Source organism: Limanda limanda, chromosome 21, assembly GCF_963576545.1.
Source record: "Limanda limanda chromosome 21, fLimLim1.1, whole genome shotgun sequence".
Lineage (NCBI taxonomy): Eukaryota > Metazoa > Chordata > Actinopteri > Pleuronectiformes > Pleuronectidae > Limanda > Limanda limanda.
In genome coordinates, this window is record NC_083656.1 from 2854600 (window position 1) to 2875714 (window position 21115).

Genomic DNA, 21115 nt, shown 5'->3' on the forward strand with positions numbered 1-21115 from the left:
ATTCAAATATGCTTATTATGTTGCTGGTGCACCTAATACATGTCTAATACATGTCTTACCATTGACATGTATTAGAATCAGGGCTGAAATATTTGTAGAATACATTTTATTTCCGTCCTAATTTTTGAAACTTCCTACATGTGATTAATATCTGTTCTGTGTAGCTGAAATATTATTGATAAAGTCAAAATGTTGATATACAGTGTGAGGATGTAAACAGAGCTCTTCACAGTAAAGATATCCCTCCTCTGCCATCATGGCCTCCCGCCCGGACCACGTGGCCTCTCTCCAGGGAAAGGAAATTCTGCACCGACACCAGAGACGTGTCCGAGCACATTCCTGCACAGCAGCATCTCCTCCTCTCTCTCTGAACCTTTCACCCAGAAGAGAAACAAGTGAACAGGCCTCTGTTAATCCTCTGTTCTGCTCAGGCCTCCTTCTTGCCTCTCCTGCCTTTCCCAGGATGTTTGCCAAGGTCACAGTGATGGGAGGAGGAGGAGGAGGAGGAGGAGGAGGAGGTCTGCTTACACAAAGAAACACAACAGGGGGGAATGACATGCAGAATGTATGAGGCACCAGAGAGGAGAGAGAGAGGGAAGAGGAGGAGGAGGAGTCTCTGAGCAGCTGCTGTTCTATGTGAGGATTTCTGGATCCATCACTTCCCAGGGAGGCTCCACATCTTCAGGCTGTGGGACGACACATTCCTCTGCTGCTGGACTGCAGGAGGAGTCAGCTGACCAGAGAGGGATGAGGAGGAGGAGGAAGGAGGAGGAAGGAGGAAGGAGGATCCACGAGGGAACCTTGAAGCCACTGGTAGGGGGCTGGGCCTCCTGACAATGCTCCGAGCCAATAAACACTTTCGCAATCCCAACTTCCGACCTGTGGACTTTCCTCTCAGGGTGCAGCACATGACACAGACCTGCTGGTGGTGACTGTGTGAGGACGGAGCAGCAGAAGGGGCTGACATGCAGGAGGTACCGGAGGAGTGGAGGGAAGGGGGGGACGAGATGAGGATGAAGAGGGAGCAGGTGGTGGTGAAGAGGAGCAGCGAGGGGATGAAGGGAGAGGAGGGGAGGAAGAGTGCAGGTGGAGAGGAGACTCCGATGATGGAGCTGTCCAGGATGGTGCAGAAGCTGGTGCAGGAGAGCAGCTGGTGGGAGAGGAGGGGGCTGGACACCTGCGTCCTGGCTGCGGCGCTCCTCTGTCTGCCGCCAGGTAACTAACTCTAACTTATCATCCTGCAACACTCAAATCAAGATAAACAGAAAGAAAAGATGGATCTGACTCTAAACTCCACTTATTATATTATATATTATATTGTATGAAACATAAAACAATTACATGTTTGTGTTCTTTAACTGTTTCATGAAAAGAAAATGATTAGTTTTGGTAAAATGTTCTCTGGGTTTCTGGATGTGGAGGTTTCTTTGTTAAAGTTCTTCTGTTAGTTTTGACTCAGTTCAGGATTCAGAGCTAAAACTTATTCTATCCTTATATCCTTAGTCTACGGAAGACGATTAGGGCCACTGTGGAAAAAACAAGTGAGTTCTGATTAAACTCAGAATTCTGAGAAAAAAGTCAGAATTCTGAGAAAAAAGTCAGAATTCTGAGTTTAAAGTTAGAATTCTGAGTTTAAACTCAGAACTCACTTGTTTTTTCCACAGTGGCCCTAATCCTCTTCCGTATTGCCATACATGTCAATATTGATTTAAACATCCATCATAAACTGCTGAGGTTCATGAGGATTATTCTCCCTGACAAAATCAAAATATTCAATTTACTGTCACAAAAGATAAACAAAAACTTGAGTTAGTGGAATAATTGATCATTTATTGATTATTAAGTTAATGTTTGGTTCATGGAATCGTCTTTATCATCCTGCAACATTCAAATCAAGATAAACAGAAAGAAAACATGCATCTGACCCTAAACTCCACTTATTATATATTGTATGAAACATAAAACAATTACATGTTTGTGTTCTTAAACTGTTTCATGAAAATAATTGATAAGTTTTGGTATAATGTTCTCTGGGTTTCTGGATGTGGAGGTTTCTTTGTTAAAGTTCTTCTATTAGTTTTTACTCAGTTCAGGATTCAGAGCTAAAACTTATTCTATCCTTATATCCTTAGTCTACGGAAGAGGGTTAGGGCCACCGTGGAAAAAAAAAGTGAGTTCTGATTAAACTCAGAATTTCGACTCAGAGTTTAAACTCAGAATTCTGAGAAAAAAGTCAGAATTCTGAGTTTAAAGTCAGAATTCTGAGAAAAAAGTCAGAATTCTGAGAAAAAAGTCAGAATTCTGAGTTTAAAGTTAGAATTCTGAGATTAAAGTCAGAACTCACTTGTTTTTTCCACAGTGGCCCTATCCTCTTCCGTATTGCCATACATGTCAATATTGATTTAAACATCCATCAGAAACTGCTGAGGCTCATGAGGATTATTCTGTCTGACAAAATCAAAATATCCAGTTTACTCTCACAAAAGATAAACAAAAACTTGACTTAGTGGAATAATTGATCATTTATTGATTATTAAGTTAATGTTTGGTTCATGGAATCGTCTTTATCATCCTGCAACATTCAAATCAAGATAAACAGAAAGAAATCATGCATCTGACTCTAAACTCCACTTATTATATATTGTATGAAACATAAAACAATTACATGTTTGTGTTCTTTAACTGTTTCATAAAAATAATTGATAAGTTTTGGTATAATGTTCTCTGGGTTTCTTCTATTAGTTTTGACTAAGTTCAGGATTCAGAGCTCAAACTTTCTATTCTGTTGTTTTCGTCTACGGAAGAGGATTAGGGCCACTGTGGAAAAAACAAGTGAGTTCTGATTAAACTCAGAATTCTGACTCAGAGTTTAAAAAAAAGTCAGAATTCTGAGTTTAAACTCAGAACTAACTTTTTTCACAGTGGCCCTAATCCTCTTGCGTATTGCCATACATGTCAATATTGGTTTAAACATCCATCATAAACTGCTGAGGCTCATGAGGATTATTCTGTCTCACAAAATCAAAATTCAATTTACTGTCACAAAAGATAAACAAAAACTTGAGTTAGTGGAATAATTGATCATTTATTGATTATTAAGTTAATGTTCGGTTCATGGAATCGATTCATTTTTTATTCTGAAATGTAATAACTTTATAGCAAACAGCCCCCCCCCCCCTCTCATCTTATTACCAGTGCTGTCAGTTCATTCATGGTCTCCCTGGTTCCCATGTATCTGGGTCACTGGTGGTCTCTGCCTGACCTGGATTACGGCTCCGGTCTCCTTTGTGCCTCACGTCACTCGATCTTTGGATCTGACACAACGACCTGCTGCAGACGTGTTGTGTGTTTTCCACTCTGCTCTCGCTCCCGAGCTCCTGATGCTGAGGCAGCAGCTTTTAGCAGAACGGCCTCAAACACAAGTGTCGACTTGTGAGTTGGATTCAGCTGCAGCGTGAGTCGCTGCTGCATCTGTTGTTGTGCGTCACCGAGCTTGTGACCTATCACCTCGAAATAGGCTGCTTTGAAATATGAGTTGAAACATATTAGAGCTGTTTTATTGGGTCAGGAAGAGAACATGTCACCTAAAACCTGCTGTGAGAGCTTCACCAGCAGCTGCTGCTTCGGGCTCAGTCTTCTACATTAATTATTTAAAGTCGTCGGACTCGGGTCAGCATCGCGCTTCTAATGTCTATAAATAAAGGACTGGACCATTTTGAATATAAACAAAATCATAGGGATTCAAATACAGAAAATTATTATTCCTTCCTGAACAACATACATGTAACAGTTATGTAATAATATGAGGAACTGAGACACGGAGCTGCACAGTCACCTCCAGTGAAGAAGAAGAAGAAGAAGATGGTGGTAATGCAGATGTTAGTTGCCAGCTGCTGATTAACCAAACAAAGAAGAAGTGAAGGACAAAGTTTCCTCATCCCATCATGGCCGACAGCCTCAGTGCTGCTCATAGAAAACACTCTGCAGTGTCTCTCCTGGTTCTGGTGTAAACTCGCTCGGTTCTTCAGTAGGTGAAACACTTTGGTTCAGATTTATGTGGAAGTAGGAGAGTGAAGCAGCCACCAGTCAGAGGCCCCGGGGCCCGAGAGGTCAATGACCCCTGAACCAGAGTGTGTGTCTGAAATCACTCACTAATCATTGTGTAGTTGTATCGAGGGCAGGAGCAGCCCGACCTGTCGTATAAAGGTAAACAGGAGCAGAGCATCACAGCACAAAGTTCAGTAAACAAGTTTATTTCCACAGATCATTCAGTATGTTTATTTCACATATTTAGTTTGGTCAGAGGTCACATCAGCACACAAACAAGAACACTAATAAAAACATGACGTACAAGACAGTGAAATGAGGAAAATAAAGAAAATGTTTATTAAATATAAATAAGAGGTAAAAGACAGGATGTATGATCACTTCATGTTATTAATAACATCCTGAGTCTAGTGTGACCAAGGTCGAGTTATAAATATCTCAGTTCTGTTTTTTCCTGCCTTGCAGCCTTCCTGCTGCTGTCCTCCTCTCAGGTCACGTGGTTCGTGGCGGGCGTGGTGCTGATGGGCGTCGCCCACGCCGTCCTCACCATCAAGGGGACGCATCTGGCGAGCCACGGGTCGCTGAGCGAGTCGCCGGCCTGGGCGAAGGTCTGGGCCGTCTTCTTCATCGAGGTGACAGATTAATGAGGATGGAGGGAGTAAAGTTGTCCTGTAACTCTGAGCTGTAACCACAGAGCTGCCAGTCAACTGCTGGTTCAATCAATATGATGATTTATGGTTTCAAAGAACCAAGATGGCGCTGGACAAATGACAAACTGAGGCTTTCAGAACAGCAGCTCACATATATATATAAACACCAGTAATCAATAAAACAACAACATGACGTTATGACCCTTTTATGACCTTTAGGAAAGATCAATGTGTGCAGGAGGGAAACAGTTCCTGCAAATCAGGAAATTAAATCTTTTTCATAACCTTTTTATAACCAAAAGAATCCTGAAGGTGAACGTTAGAGGTCGTGAAGTTGTGAAGTTGTGAAGTTGTGAAGTTGTGAAGTTGTGAAGTTGTGAAGTCGTGAAGTTGTGAAGTCGTGAAGTTGGATGTTTACTGAACAGTTTGGTGACCTCATCGTGACCTTTGCTGCTCTGGGGTCAAACTGGTGGAAAGTCAGTCGATACAGATGTTGACTTTCCTGCTTGATGCATTTCATTGATTGTTTAATGTGTTGCATCAGTGATGTTTTTCATGAACGTTGTGTGTGTGTGTGTGTGTGTGTGTGTGTGTGTGTGTGTGTGTGTCTGTTGCTGAGTCAAAAAGATAGACATTATTCTAAGAAAAAAACAGTTGTAGCTAAGCTTATTCTAAGTATTGTCTGGCTATCAACTTCCTGTTCCCATCCTTCTGGCTCACAGTTCGTCTGAGGAACCATCGGTAGAAAACATGTTGTTTTCAGTTAAACAGTTCACAGTTTACACTTTGTATTATGCACTATTGATTATATAGACTATACAGCTGATATTTATTCACAGGATAAAGGTAAAATATAGTCACAAGATACAGAGAAGCATAGATATCTCAACAATATCTCAACAATATCTCAACACTGTGTCTATGTGTGTGTGTGTGTTTCCTGACTGCACACAGATCTGCGGCTCCTTCTCGGCTCAGGCCGGCGTGCAGGGACACATCAAGATGCATCACGCTCACACTAACGTCATCGGCCTCGGGGACTCCAGCGTCTGGAAGGTTCCCTTCCTGTCCCGCTCCGTCTACCTGTTCGTGGCGCCGCTGTCCTTCCCCATCATCACGCCACTGGTTGCACTGGGTGAGCGCCTCCGACGGGATCAAGAGCTGAATGGAATTCTCTCCTTCTGATCCTTTGAGTTTATTCTGTGTTTGTGATCTTCTGGTTTTGCAGGTCACCTCAAAGGTCAGTCGTTGCTGCTGATCGTCAGAACCTTGCTGATGATCTCACTGGGCCTGTACTCCCAGTACTGGCTGCTGATCCACGTCTCCGGGTTCCAGTCGGTCCCCGGCGCCCTGCTGTGCATGCTGGTCTGCAGAGCCATGTTCTCTGTGCCCTACATACACGTCAACATCTTCCAGGTGAGAAGAGCACACGCCTCAGAACCACAGACTGTAAATACATAATGATGTCTCAACTTCCTCCATGAAGTCATCTCACGGCGATGACGTCATTTGGAGTCAGTCTCAGCTGTCAATCACAATGTTTGATTCCGTTTATATATCATCAAAAAAACGATTTAAAGCCAAACTCTTCACCCGTCATGTTCAAGTTTCTGAGAAGTTTTTTCTTTATTAGTAATAAGTTGAAAACAGAGTGAAAAGTCCTGACTGACAGCTGAGACTCGTGATTGGTTGAGAGTGTTCCGGGCGGGACCTCAGATCGTACAGACAAGTCGAGACATGTTGTCCTTATTTATTTATCAACCTCTGAATTCTGAAAGAATGAACATGTACATTTATCTTAATCATATGTTCTTTGTGTCTTGGTCTTTTGTTGTGAATTTGTGGCCTCAGACTTTTTCTGAAGGTTCTTTGTCTGTAAAATCCTAAAAAGTGAAATCCCTGAGACGCTGTTGACCTCACGCAGATTTCTGCTTCGTCAGTTTCCTGCCAAACGACCACGAGAGCAGCTCCGGTCTCACAGACGCTGTTGAATGCAGCTTTGTGTCTGTGAATTAAAGGATAAAAAGGAACAATTCATGCATGATGTTCTCCGATGGAGTCCTGCAGGTCATTGTGCATTGTTCTGATCAAAGCGTGTGAGGGCGGATTGGAAAACAGAGGTTCTCCATGTGGAACCTGTTTGTTCTCTGCGGGGGGGGGGAGAAGTTCAGACTAAAGAACTTTCTTTATTTCATCGTGAACTTAACGCTCCTCTGTGCTTTCTAACCTTTGGTCCTCTTTGCTCTGGAGTCTCATCTGAAAACTGTGTGTGTGTTCAAACCTTCACCAAATCAACACTGAAATTCAAGGACCTGAAATTCAAGGAAATGAAATTCAAGGACCTGAAATCCAGAGCGACGGAGCTGATTCTTTATTTAACAGTTGGATAAAATGACTTTGGCCTCATGCAGACCTTCAGGGTCTCAGGTTGTTCCTGTGAACCTGATATCTCAAGAAAGCTCTGAGGGAGATTCTTCAACTTTGGCACAAATGTTCAGATAAACTCAAAGATTAGCTGATTAGATTTCAGTTGTCAAGGTCAAAGGTCACGGTGAACTCATATAATTCTGGAGAAAACCATTCTGTGGTAATTCTAGTTAAGAAATGCAAACTAGGGCCCTATATTTTGAAATCTGTTTCTCTTACTTGTCAATAATAATATAATAGATTGAAATGTGTTAAATTATTATTTAAGCAGGACAGTGAATCTGTAAACTGCTGAATGGACTTTGTGCTGAAACAGTTTCCTGTGATGACGATGAACTGTTTCTAATCTGCAGCACATCGGCCTCTCCATGTTCTCCCCGAACCATCGACCCAAGAGGATCTACCAGATGACCCACGGCGTCTTGAACCTGCCTCGTAACCCGGTGCTGGACTGGATCTTTGGACACTCTCTTATCAACTGCCACGTGGAGCACCACCTCTTCCCCTTCCTGTCCGACAACATGTGTCTGAAGGTAAGAAAACTGAGAAACGCACCTTATCAGCTTCCTCCTCCTGGTTTATCTCAGGCCTGATGCTCTGATACTGTTTCTATCTTCATATGTCTGTGATAAATCAACTGTATTCCTCACAGGTCCATTTAAAACAGATACTGTGGAAACACAAGCAGCTAAAAACAAACCTGAACAACCTTTGTATCCATCAATAAATATCGATTTAAGAAGATTATACTGTTATTCAACTAATCAATCAATCCATTGGTCGTTTTGGTCATTGATTTATCACTGGAGTCATTTTAAAAACAAAACATCTCAACTTTCTGATTGATGGAGCTTTTTTAATGCGAAATTGTCCTTTTGTTAACATTGTGTCATATTAAATCAAATATGTAAATCGATAATATAAATATATTCAATTGTTTTTATTTCATAGTTGTATTATATCATATGTTTTTTAATTTCCTGTTTGAAATTTGTATAGCATTATATTTCATTGTAGTTTCAATATGTTATTAATGACTTTTCATCGTACTCATTTTTTAAAGTTTATTTCTGTGAATGAAGTGGTTTCAGAATTGTTTAATAATTTGCAAACATTATTATTTAGCCTTTTATTTTAATGGTTTATCTATTTAAATGTACTATTTGGTTAGTGTTCATTTGTTTTTAATAGATTTATTCACATAATTATTTATACGGTTTGTTACGTGTCTCTGCAGGTCAAACCCGTCGTGTCCAAGTATCTGAGCGAGAAGCAGCTTCCGTACCAGCAGGACACTTACTTCTCCCGCCTCAGCATCTTCTTCCACAGGTACCAGGAGCTGATGGTGTTCGCCCCCCCCATCACAGAGCTGGTGGGGGTGCAGTGACGGAGAGACAAACTGTTTCAGACTCTTTCAAACTGCTGCCGCTCCAAAAGCACAAGCTTCACGTTTAAGCACATCTCTGCTGACGTGAGTTTAAATCCACGACGCTGACTCGCTAGATTCACTTGGTTTGTTTTGCTGTTTGGTTTCAAACTAACATGATTTATCTTCAGTGATTTGAACGACTGTCAATCAGGAGCTGAATGAGTCAGACCACAGCTCACTGACCCGGGGTCTGTCTCATGAAGCAAGTTCAACTTCTTCAGCTTCAGTTTGAGTTACCTGGATCAACCACAACCACCAGTAACTCCAGTAACATGAAGAAACAGCTGAGCTTTGTGAGACAGGCCCTGTTTTATTATAACGACATTTAATTCTTATTAAAGTGTTAAATTAATATTTCAAATGCCATCGAACTGCAGCTATAGAACATAGACATTCAGCCTCAAGTCTTTTTTTACATTATAATAATTGTAACATGAACTTAATCAGGATTGTTTCTTATTTTATGGAATCGTTGTCTCGTTAAATCTAAACATCTGCTTCATTAAAGATGAAACTAAGATCCGTTGTGTTTTTGTTAAATGAGTCTTTACCATAGACTGTATATATAAAGGTCTTTACATGTACATCAGGGTGCAACGTGTTTCTACAGGAGCCCAGAGGAGACAAAATCTGAGAGAAGAACTTTGTGTTTTCACCTGAAGGCCACAGTGGGATGTGTGCAGCTGGTTGTAATATGCAACCTCACCACTAGATGTCAGCAAAATCTTACACACGTCTCTTTTAACTGCTTTTAATTAAGATAGCACAGAAATAAATTAACTTTATCTTCAGCAGGATAAATAGATAATATATTATATAATCAATTTATTTATAGGATAATTTAAATCATTTAAGTGTTTTACAGATTATGGGAAAAATAACAAACACAATTTCCCCCTGGGATCGATAAAGTATTTCTGATTCTGATTCAGAAACAGTAAACAGCTTTGAATGGTTGGAACCAGCTTTTGGATCCTTGCATAATGTTTTGATAATAATCTCTTTCTTTTGCCCAACACATTTCTCTGTGTTCTCCTGCATCAGTTTGTTCTCCAGGTTCAAAACCTTTAACTTCTTCTGCAGCTATGATCTGAAATAACAAAAGAAGTAGAGTCCAATCACATGTCATACACCAGGTTATCTGGGAATAAGTGTAAAAAATAAGATGACAAAATGAAGTAAAAGTATATGACAACACACCATTGTGTTTCACAAAAGTCACATTATAAAAACAAGTGAAAAGGAGTGTAAGCTACATGGAGGTGAGATCTCTGTCTCTTATTGGCCGAGCACACATGTGATGGGTCACATGACCACATGAGAGTAGTTCCTGCATGCTGGATGTTTTCTGTTCATATCAGATCAACGACCAGCAGGTCAACGCTCTGATAAGCAGCTCTGGTCACATGGGGGCGGAGTCTGCTCTGAGTGGTTCACTCGGCAGGAACAAGTTCGCATGTGGAAGAGGAAGTGAGGAGATGATTTCCTCACGTTTATCAGCAGAAAACAACAGAGCAAACAGACGTGAGTTGGTCAGTGTGGTGAGTAAAGTCACACGTGTCTCGACTTCACAGTTTCATGATCAAAGCATGTGTGGGAATGCAGCTCTGCACCTCCCTGTTCCTCCTCTGCACCGCGAGCTCCACCCTCCTGCTCCTCCAGGCCCAGGCTGGGCAGGGAGTGTGTGTGTGTGTGTGGGGGGGTGTGTGTCACCGGCTGCATGTTGGAGCTGAAGGGGCGGACGACATTCAGACTGAAACTATGAGCACTGACGCTCACATCATCTAGGTGTGGCCTCTCTTCACTGAGATCCAGGAACTGGCAGAAGTGGCCGAGCCAGTTCTTCTCAGAGCAGAGCAGAGAGAACATTCAGGGAGACGCTCTGGAGACATGGCAGACACAGCAGCTCCCACCTCCACTCAGCAGCCCGTGGCAGCCTGCGGCCCCCCCACCTGCAGCTCCTGCCTGGGGGACAACAGTCAAGGATGTCCACAGTGTCTGAAGAGTCCGGAGAAGCCTCAGCCGGCCGAGGGTCTCCAGCAGAACGGGACAGAGACTCAGGTGAGCAAAGAGGAAACTCCAGACACCAAGACAACAGAGGAGACCAAGATCCAGGACGACCTGAAGGAGTCCGAGGTCCCCAAGAAGCTGGAGGAGGACAAGAAAGAAGCTCAGTCCGATGAGGAGAAGAAGAATGAAGCTAAAGAGCAGGTGAAGGAAGAAGAGGCCAAGGAGGAGGCCAAGGAGGAGCCCCTGGGCCCCGACGACGTGGTGTGCGACTCCTGCATCGAGAGCCCCTGCCGGGCCCTGAAGTCCTGCCTCACCTGCCTGGTGTCCTACTGCGAGGCTCACCTCCGGCCTCACCTGGAGAACCCCAAGTTCCAGAACCACCGGCTGGTGGAGCCGCTCAGGGACATCGAGAGGAGGACCTGCGAGAGCCACAAGTGGCCCCTGGAGATCTTCTGCGTGGCTGACTCCTGCTGCATCTGTCAGGACTGTGTGACCGAGGAGCACACGGGTCACAACACCGTCCCCGTGGTGGAGGCTCGCAAGCGGATAGAGGCAAGTGTTCTCACCTTCCTCTGGTTCTCTGGTTCTCTCCTCACATGTTCATACATGTAGATATGAAACGTTTTGTTCTACAGTTCAAATCCTAAACATTCCTGGTTTGAGACCCTGTGACTGTTTTTATTCTGTTCAACCAAACACTCAGATTTTCTTCTCAGATTTCCATGTCACAGGGGAAGTTTACAGAATGCTTTGTTGGTCTGTGGAGCCCTCAGGGCTTCCCTCAAGTATTCAAACTTGTATGTTGAGAATCTCTGAGTTCTCTGTTTAAATCACTGTAGATCCAACAAGTCTGGACGAAGATTCAAAACTCTAGAGGTTTCATACTTGACTCTAGAAACGTGAACAACACTTTTAACACATTTGATAAACTAAATGAGTCAACTGAAATGGAAATGGAAAAACTCCACAATATACATTTCTATCTTATCTTTTGTTTATTCTTGATCTGTGGCAGAGGTGGAGCTCAGCTCAGTCTTAAGGACATCGAACTCCTGAGCAAATAAAAGTTTTCAGCATCAGAAGAATTAAATCTGTCTGTAAAGGTGCGATTTGTGAGTAATTTAAACTCAGACGTGATCCTGTAAACCAGATCCACATGATTTCACACACAGGAGAAGATGCTGTTTACACAGTTTATATATAGAAGTGTTAAACTGAGCAGCTTTGATGGATGATCCTCTCAGCACCAGCAGATGAAGGATGAGCTGTGTCTCTGAAATCCATCACAGTTGTTCTCACACGTCCCAAAGTTCAGCTGTGAATTCTAAATGTGATTGAACAGTAGTTCTGACGCAGGTCACATCACGAGCTCGGCCTGTTTGATAAACGCTGGAAACTCTGGGATCTGTTTGATCGCTGTGATGCAGAGAAAAAAGCTCCAGCTTCATTCATTCTTCTCAGTTCTTGACAGTGACCCTCAGGTTCAGGTATTCAAGTCCACATTCCTGCAGAGATCTGCTGCTTTCAGCCCCCACCTGTTATTGACACAGTGTGATGTCGCAAAACCTGACACAAGCTCCATTACAGCTGGAGAGCAAACACTGGTAGTGTCAGAGAAACTGTAAATGAGGAAAACACCACAAACAAACATGACGTGTCCCTTCTCTGTCCTGCAGAACGGTTTCTTTAAATCTCCACGAGAAAACCAGAAGGGAAATGACCCAGATCCAGTTTAAATGTAAATTCTACGCTGAGGAAATGAACTTTCATTTCTCCGACCGGTTCCCTTTCTGAGAGATTTATCTCCATATGACAGACAGCCACAGTAAAAAACAACAAAGAAGACAATAGAGTAGAATGACTTCCTGTCCGCAGCTCAGGTTCCACTTTAGAAACACTGCTGTTGAAAAAAATTCTTTACACAACACAAGCCTCTATTTTGTTTAATGCTCCTGTTACAAGCAAATTATCAAGACGCACAAAACCCAGGAGGTCATTTAACAACACAATCCTTTAACAACACAATCCTTCAACAACACAATCCTCCTTACAACAGTAAAATGTTGTTCAGCATTAATCAAAATTAATAAATAATAATAATGCAGCAATTGATTTAATAAGAGTAAAAATATTAGAGATCTGAAGGAAGTCGCTGAGACAGGAAGTTGGCTTTCAGCAGCAGATCAGGTGACGTTGAGTTTGGTCACGAGATCTGAGGACGAGGAGGAAGCAGCTTCAACACAATCTCACTTATTTACTTTTCTAACCTGAAACAACAAAGAACTTTGACAGAATTAAAGCAAATTAAGTTCAGATTTTGAAGAATTTGTTGAATACAACAAACACATACATTATCTGCAAAGACATTTATACTATGATATTTAAAATATTGATATCATGTTAATAATACAAAAATAATCAATTTCCTCTTAGATGTTTTCTTTTTTGGGACAAAACACCAAATAAACTAAATTAATAATGAATTTAACTGATGGACTAACACTTTTTTATTCATATTGTAAGAATATAATTAATACGAATTCTTTAGTCTACGATAACCATGTCGTGAAAGTTTGATTAATTTGTTTTGGCGGTTATTCAAGTAGTTTTTCATCCTTAAAATGGATTTGATTTCCCGTCACTCAAAGGAAAAGCAACGTTCCCCCTCAGAGTCTGATCTGTGAGGAACGGTTTCCTCCTTGAGTCGCAGCTTCAGGTCCAGAGTCGCCTGGACCTGCCCGAGGAATTCACACTCCGCTCTGAAAACAAGTCAGAGCCTCGAAAACCACCAGTATCAGAATGTGAGATATCACAGAACTCACATCAGAGTAGAGGAAAACTCCCAGTTCTCCTGCAGAAACACTCAGGATCAGGTTTACATTTGCTAATGCACATTCTTTCCCTCTGACATATTTTCCCCATTACATGGTGCAGTCTGTGGTTTGAGTGAGGAGACAAGAGGAGGTCTGATCTGCCTCTTGTTGTGTTCTCAGGGGGAACTGAGGGAGAAGCAGACGGAGATGGTGAAGACGGTGACGGCTGCAGAGAACGCCATCAACAAGCTGCAGCTAAACCAAGTCTCCATAGAGGTAAACACCGAGTAACCCCCGACCTCGCCCTGCTGTGTCACATGAGTTTCACAATAAAAACATGAGTCTGCAGAGTCTATTTTTGGAAAGAGAATCCTGTGACCTCGAAGCCCTGATGTGTCAGAGCCACTCCGACGGGACCGGTTTCCCTGAGAGAGGAAATCCTTACATAACAAAACCTGTGATCCTGTGCATTCCCGAGCGATTCATAACTTGTGTGAAGAGGAATTAAAAATCCCTTGTCTGCAGCAATCGGTGACGGAGGTGCGAGCCGTGATCGAGAGCCAGTTCGAGGAGCTGCAGGCGGTGATGGAGAGGGCCAAGAGGGAGGTGACGGAGATCCTGGAGGGCGAGGAGAAGCAGGCGCTGAAGCAGGCCGAGGGCATCCGGGTCCACCTGGAGCAGAGGTGCACGGACCTGAAGAAGACTCAGGCGCAGGTGGAGAAGATCTCCAAGAACAAGAACGATGTGGATTTCTTACAGGTAACGTCAGGGTTCAGGTTGTTGAGGGTTCAAATACAAATAAAGGGGATGATACGAAATGACTGAGGCTTAAAGCAGTGATATCAGTTTATAAATGTTCTAATTAGGTATTAAAACCTTGTCTTCTAACGTCTGGACTCACTTTACATCCTCCAGTCTGTCCTCAGTGTCTCCTGCCTCCTTTTTAACACCGAGCAAAGGATCCATAACCAAATTTAATCCATTTACACTTTAATCTGTCAACTTCCTGCTGCTCATCCAAGTCCAGCTCATCTTTAACTGTTAATTAATTATATGAACAATTATAATTTTAGTCCGGCAGGAAGGAAGTGACAGAAATGTGATCTAAATAAAAATTTGTTTGAAAAATAAGAGAAAAGAAAAACCAGTAGGACCGGTTTTCATACTTTGACGTGTTGACTAGTAAACAGGTTTAAAATGTTATCTCTGTGGTTTTAATTTAAATTCAACTCAACGAATGCTGAAGACAACCCTGCTTCTGTTTTGCAGGAGTACTCCGAGTGGAAGAAAGAAGCCCCTGACATCTCTCTGCCCGGGGTCTACATCGGCCTGATGGATCGTCTGAACTCCTTCAGCCGTGTGATCGTGGACTCCACACAGGAGCTCTGTGCCAAGATCGTGTCCTCGTACATAGAAAAAGTTAAAGAGACCTGCAACAACGGTGAGAGCAGCACCTCTCCAGCTGTGCAGCTCTCTGAGCTCTCGGGCCTGTTCACACATGTGGGGAATGTTCAGCCTGGGTGTCATCGCCTGACCTGACGTAACATGTGTGAAGAACTCGAGAGCGGCTTGTTTCTATCTGTGTCACACACAGAAGCAGCAGAACAACAAATACTTGTTTGTGCACATGAACGAATCCAGACTGTGAGACACTGACATATACTGATCTTCTGTTTCAGATCACATGGGAATAAAAACCACGGTTCATGCGATTATCTCAGCGCAAGAGAACAAGTCGATTCCAGATCCAAAGAAACACGCCGACTTCCTCAAGTGTAAGTGTTGAATATGTGCAACTAGAGAAATTAAGGAAGGTGGATAAACTTTGAGATTATACAGATCATCATGCACAGTTCTGACATGAGTTCAAGTCCTGAGATATCAAGAGAAAACCTTCCAGGCCTCGGGCATGAAATCTGAATTCTTCTCTTTCTTTCTCTGTGGATTTAAACGTGTTTCTGTTCCCGTTGTTGTGACTCATCTACAAATGAAGGAACAATGCAGAGGATATGACCCTGATCGTTGTCACTAACCTTTTTGAATTCCTCTCCCAGACGCCGCCCACGTGAGTTTCGAAGCCGTCACCGTTCACAAGTTCCTGCGTCTGACGGAGGAGAACAGGAAGGTGACGAACACCACGCCCTGGCAGCATCCGTACCCCGACGCACCTGAGCGCTTCGAGAACTGGCGGCAGGTTCTGGCCACGGAGAGCTTCTACATGGGCCGCCACTACTTCGAGGTGGACATCAGCGGCGAGGGGACGCACGTGGGCCTGACCTACAAGAGCATCGACCGCAAGGGCAGCGAGAGCAACAGCTGCATCACGGGCAACAACTTCTCCTGGTGTCTGCAGTGGAACGCTAAAACCTTCTCGGCCTGGCACAGCGGCGTGGAAACCCCCCTCAACGCGGAGAAGTTCACTCGCATCGGCGTCTACATCGACTACACGCGAGGCCTCCTGGCGTTCTACGGCGTGGAGGACACCATGACGCTCATCCACGAGTACAAGGCCGAGTTCCTGGAGCCTCTCTACCCGGCGTTCTGGTTGTCGAAGAAGGAGAACATCGTGGCCCTGGTGGCGCCCGGCGAACCGCTACGGCTCAAGAGCCCCTCCCCACCAACATCTCCTCTCAACGGATCCATGGCTTCATAAACGCCCGCGGAGCAGCAGCTGGAAACCTGTTCGTCCTCAGTGAGACAAGCAGAGACTGTAAATAAAGATGGCCGACACGTCTCCACTGTGGGAAATCTAAGCTAAAATATCAGAGATACAGGCGCCGCCATCATGAAGTGGGGCTGATGCACACGTTCAACCAATCAGGAGTCAGTGTCAGCTGTCAATCATCACGACTCAGTCCAGTTTTATTTCATCAAATAACTGATTCAAACCAAACTGATCAGATAAGAACGAAAACGACAGAATCTTCTTTGAGGTATATTTATTTAACGTTTACTTTGATTCTTTAGTTTGGTCCGTGTGCTAACATGGAGGAGGCGGGGTTTATGAACAATGATGGTGGTCGGCTGCAGCCGTAAATAAAGATGTCGTCCGTCTTTAAAACAGTCTCTAGACACATGAAACGGTTGATACCAAAGAACTGTTTCATACATTTTTAACGTCATAACAAAACAAAAACCAGCTGATTGAGTTTTCATTTTGTTTACATGCGATTATTTTTGCTGCAAAATCTTGTATAAATAATATGAAAAACTGTTTATCTCATGTCCATTGGGGCTCGTGTCAGGTTGTGTGGGACTACTGTTACTGTTACTGTACTTTTCATTACACTGTGAATTCACAAACGCTCTTTATTTTCTGTGAAATAAATAAAACTTCATTTTCCAAGAAAAATAAATCTGCCTACTTCTTGTTTCCAGAGCATCAACACTTCACTTTGGAAACCTTTTCAGAAACAGAAAGATAGATAGATAGATAGACAGATATATATATATATATATATATATATATATATATATATATAGGGAGATAAATATAAAGATAGATAGATAGAGAGATAGATAGATATATAGAGAGATAGATATATATATAGGGAGATGGATATAAAGATAGATAGATAGATAGATAGATATATAGAGATATAGATATATAAATAGATATAATACAATTCATCTTGTTCACGCTGTATATTGTGAAATGTCCCTTTAAAGGAGTATTTCCTTATTTCTTTGTCTTTCGTGTACACAAGTAAATAAATGTTGATCTTATCGACCTCCAGCTGTTTGGTTCTAAACACTGTTTTACCTAAACAAACATTTTTTACTATACAACATTAACAACTGCAGATGAATTTTACTTCGTGTATTTTATACAATAACAGAACTGAATAAAATAAAGTTAAACTTAAACGTAAATAATAGAAAAATAATAGACCCACTATTTTACTGTGTGTTTCATATACTCTGTACAGTTTTAGTGATATAATTGACTATATATATATACTACAGTTCATAGAGAGTATTTTAAAGTAAATAATCTGATAGAATTATTATAACTAATATTGATCTTAAGCCATTTAATTTGAAAAATTATTCAAACACTGAAGTAAGATAATAAAAAACTGAGCTATGGTGACGTAGCACTAGACGTGGCACGCTCTGACCATGTGACTGGCCTGTGCAGTGACGTGTGAGTATGTAGCCGGAAGCAGGAAGAGACTTCACGTTTCAACATGATAACAGATGTAAGTGACGTATTAATTGTTTTTATGTGTTTCGAACATATTGATGACTGCGTCAGCTAACTCAAGCTATCTGCAGCTAACTTTAGCTAACATGCTAACAGAGCCAGACACAGTGAGTTCATCAATATCCCTCCAGCTAATGTTGCTAATGCTAGCATGCTACGGGTCCTGTCGCTGTTTACTAATCCGCTTCGTTAACTCGGGCTCATGTCATCGACTTTGAAACATCTCAACACGTCAGGCTTTGTTTCTGACAAACTCTGAGATGAGGTTCAAGTTTTAGTTTCACCGGGAAACACGTTTAAACTGTTCAGGCAGAGGAAGCTAACGGAGGCTAACAGCTAGCTGCGTTAGCTTCTCTGCTTCCTCGTTGTTTATGTCATCAAATATCAAGATTCAGTCAAAGACCAAACTACTAATGATGGAGTTTAGTTATACAAAAGTTATATTTATCTCATGTCTTGTTTACACAGCAGTGGAAATGTGTTGTTCCTGTATTTATCTTTTTCAAACAGCAAATAACATATTATACACAAATATAATCTAGTTGCAAACAGATTAAAATGATCTTCTGTTACATCTGCAAAATATTTTTGCAAGTATGACAACAGTCACAATGTGAATCATGTAACTGCCAAAGTTGTATTTGTTGAGAATCATTGAACATTAGTAAACAATTCAATGTTTTAATATCTGATTTCTGTCTTTTATTCATCAAATATTCATATTCTGCTTATAGCTGCTAAAATGGGGCTGGAAATCTTTGTATATCACCAGAAAAAAAGGGAACATTTCTCCTTATTTAGAACTTTTGAGGAAACATACGGACATTAAACATATGGTCAATAACAGAACTTTTAACTAGTTCTGCAATCTTTGAATAGTAATTATTGTTCTTTGTTGTAGAATCGAAGCAAACCATCTAAACTGAAGACTGTTGACATCAAATTTGAATGAATATCTTTGAGGAGCAAAATAATAATGTTTGACATTTTATAGATAAAACTGTTATTAATCAAATCAATAACTGGAAGATAATTGATAGTTGCAGCTTTGGTGACAATTTATGTTTAATAACAACTAGATGTGCTAACATTTATTTGTTTGGTCTGAAAAGCATGAAGAATGTTCCTTCTAGAGTCGAAGATTTCCCAAGATGGCGTCTTCAGATTAAAACAAGATGTAGCTGAATTAGAACTCATAGTTTGTGATCACAGTCGGTTGTGAAACACATCACACTGTTATTGTGTCATATCACTCCTGAGCCATCTGTGTGTAAACAAGGAAGAGGTTTCAGTGGTGTGTTGTGTACATGTTGTGTCTCTGAGGGATTAATCGTCTTCCTTATTGATCCCGCAGGACGCCAACGATGAGGACGTCTCTCTGTTCGACGCAGAGGAGGACGCAGGGAAAAGGTCCAAGAAGTCGACTATTAAGTGAGTTTCCAGAGACTTGACAAAGTGTCCCTCGGAACTCAAGGAGCAGTTCAACTCTTTGATAACTGACCCGCGGCTTTAACTGTTTTTAAAGCTGAATTTTACAAATATTTTCTGTCTCCAGCCTCAAACTTGAAGATATCATATGCGGTATAAAACGAGTACTTTTGGAGTAATTACAGCACCGTCTTAATTTATTTCCAACGTGAAGATAAAAGTTCTTTGTTGCTTCATTAAACGTGTTGAACATCTGTCTCCAGGCATCCGGTGGCGTGCTTCTTCCACCTTTTCTTCAGGGTGAGCTCGGTCATCATCTACCTGCTCTGTGGGCACATCAGTAGTAGTTTCATCGCCTGCATGGTGTCAATCATCCTGATGCTGTCATGTGACTTCTGGACAGTGAAGGTGCGTCTTTTAAAACAAGATTGGAAATGTAAGTAATTGTCATTTGTAGCATAAGTTCTGTTTCATTTCCTAAATATCTGCGTTGACAGAACATCACTGGGAGGTTGATGGTTGGTCTCAGGTGGTGGAACCAGGTGGACGACGATGGACAGAGCCACTGGGTGTTTGAGTCCAGGAAGGTAAGATGCTCCTCAGTTGACCTGTGACCTGTATTGAGCGTGTGGTGTAATGGTCACAGATCTGATGGTCTTTAACTCAATACTGATGAACCGTTGACCTCTTGATAAATACTCTCGTTCAGATGTCCTCATGATATTCACAGATGTCCTGACTGTGAGAATATCCTGTTTTCTTCAGGCTACCGGGAAACAACACGCGTCAGATTCTGAGTCTCGGATCTTCTGGCTCGGGCTGATTGTTTGTCCCGTCCTCTGGGTCGTCTTCTCCTTCTTCACCCTCTTTTCTTTCAGTATTAAATGGCTGGTAAGTCCACAAATGAATGGATAGAATAAAAGGTGGTCCTGGTCTATTTTCAGTAAATCCCATGACAAGCAAATCAACATCGTGTTAGTCCGTCTCAGTGCTTTCTAACAACAGCTGCAGACTCTGCTACTTAACTTGAATTAAAAGCCAGCTGATAAATTATTCTTGCTCTACTGCCACCTTGTGTTGAAGTTTGGGATTCATTAGAGGTAAATGTAGAGCGACATGTGACGTCCGTCTTTTCTTCTTGCTCTCAGCCTGTCGTGATCATGGGCGTCGTGTTACAAGGGGCCAACCTGTACGGATACGTGCGGTGTAAAGTCGGAGGAAAGACCAACTTAAAGAACATGGCGACCAATTACTTCGGGCGACAGTTCCTCAAACAGGTGACTTGAGTTTTCAGAACGAGCTGAATATTCCTGTTCTTGTTTTTTACCCACAGAGTCTTGATGTAAGTTGTTTTTTACTTTGCAGGCGCTGTCTAAAGAAGAGGAATCGTAGTGTGAAGCTTCGCGATTTGACATGTTTGCATTATTCTTAATGCTGTGCTGTATATTCTTTTTGCAACTTGAACTGAACACGACAGACTGACTTTTTCTTTTTCTCTTTTCGATATAATGTTGGACTCAATTGGTCCCGACAGAGAGTTTCCACAGGGAGGTCAGAGGTCAGGTCGCTGTTTTCCTTCAGCAATAAACCCTCAAAGGCTTCCAACGATATTTTAGTGTAAACGCATGAAAAGGAGAAAGTGCTTTAAATGTTGATCTGTAGTTGGATGTGTCGTTTAGTCTCAGATATTTAATTTGTTTTCATTACGTCTTAACTTTAATCTTTATAACACTAGTGAAATATATAGTTTTTGAGGGGTTGTGTACAAACTTTATTTGTTTGTATAACAGACATGGTTGTAAAGTAACAGTGTAAAATGTTCCAGGACATTTCTAAACATGAATGTAAAGAAAATTTGAGAAAACATCTTCTTTTGTGCAAATAAATTTTTAACATTTTCCCAACTGTTTGGTCTCTTTATTTTAAGTTGTTACTAACGACAACACGAACAAAGATAAATCTGACACTTCAGATTTGGTTTGTACAAATAAAACAAACAATAAGTGTTGTTATTTCATCACAGGATGTTTCCAGTGGTCGAGGAAGAATTCAAATCTTTTTCTTAAGTAAAAGTAAATAAATAAAGTAACAAAGCTTCAAGGTG

The 21115-nt window shown here is 41.8% G+C and overlaps 3 protein-coding genes across 3 annotated transcripts; all 3 read left to right on the top strand.

Annotated features, from left to right (window-relative positions):
- The first annotated feature begins 898 nt into the window (after positions 1-898).
- Positions 899-9073, top strand: fads6 (fatty acid desaturase 6). Its single transcript, XM_061094809.1, has 6 exons — positions 899-1215; positions 4513-4679; positions 5652-5832; positions 5926-6113; positions 7478-7657; positions 8362-9073. The coding sequence occupies exons 1-6, from the start codon at positions 966-968 to the stop codon at positions 8509-8511; spliced, it is 1116 nt and encodes a 371-aa protein (XP_060950792.1). The 5' UTR covers positions 899-965; the 3' UTR covers positions 8512-9073.
- Positions 9074-9940: 867 nt separating this feature from the next.
- On the top strand, positions 9941-16732 carry trim16 (tripartite motif containing 16). Its single transcript, XM_061094724.1, has 6 exons — positions 9941-11115; positions 13557-13652; positions 13902-14135; positions 14646-14817; positions 15056-15151; positions 15431-16732. The coding sequence occupies exons 1-6, from the start codon at positions 10444-10446 to the stop codon at positions 16027-16029; spliced, it is 1869 nt and encodes a 622-aa protein (XP_060950707.1). The 5' UTR covers positions 9941-10443; the 3' UTR covers positions 16030-16732.
- A 774-nt stretch (positions 16733-17506) lies between these two features.
- tvp23b (trans-golgi network vesicle protein 23 homolog B (S. cerevisiae)) lies at positions 17507-20909 on the top strand. The gene is made up of 7 exons (XM_061094682.1): positions 17507-17578; positions 18938-19014; positions 19275-19419; positions 19509-19598; positions 19777-19902; positions 20160-20288; positions 20377-20909. Exons 1-7 carry the CDS (start codon positions 17567-17569, stop codon positions 20401-20403), a joined length of 606 nt encoding a protein of 201 aa, XP_060950665.1. The 5' UTR covers positions 17507-17566; the 3' UTR covers positions 20404-20909.
- The last annotated feature ends 206 nt before the right edge of the window (positions 20910-21115 follow it).

Bases quoted from the DNA above. Each gene is read 5' to 3' on its own strand.
- fads6 (XM_061094809.1), top strand. From the start codon at position 966: ATGCAGGAGGTACCGGAGGAGTGGAGGGAAGGGGGGGACGAGATGAGG. The intron at 4,680-5,651 runs GTGACAGATTAA...GACTGCACACAG, and splicing joins GGGCCGTCTTCTTCATCGAG to ATCTGCGGCTCCTTCTCGGC. The intron at 6,114-7,477 runs GTGAGAAGAGCA...TCTAATCTGCAG, and splicing joins TACACGTCAACATCTTCCAG to CACATCGGCCTCTCCATGTT.
- tvp23b (XM_061094682.1), top strand. The intron at 19,015-19,274 runs GTGAGTTTCCAG...ATCTGTCTCCAG, and splicing joins TCCAAGAAGTCGACTATTAA to GCATCCGGTGGCGTGCTTCT. The intron at 19,420-19,508 runs GTGCGTCTTTTA...CTGCGTTGACAG, and splicing joins GTGACTTCTGGACAGTGAAG to AACATCACTGGGAGGTTGAT.
- trim16 (XM_061094724.1), top strand. From the start codon at position 10,444: ATGGCAGACACAGCAGCTCCCACCTCCACTCAGCAGCCCGTGGCAGCC. The intron at 14,818-15,055 runs GTGAGAGCAGCA...CTTCTGTTTCAG, and splicing joins TAAAGAGACCTGCAACAACG to ATCACATGGGAATAAAAACC. The intron at 15,152-15,430 runs GTAAGTGTTGAA...TTCCTCTCCCAG, and splicing joins ACACGCCGACTTCCTCAAGT to ACGCCGCCCACGTGAGTTTC.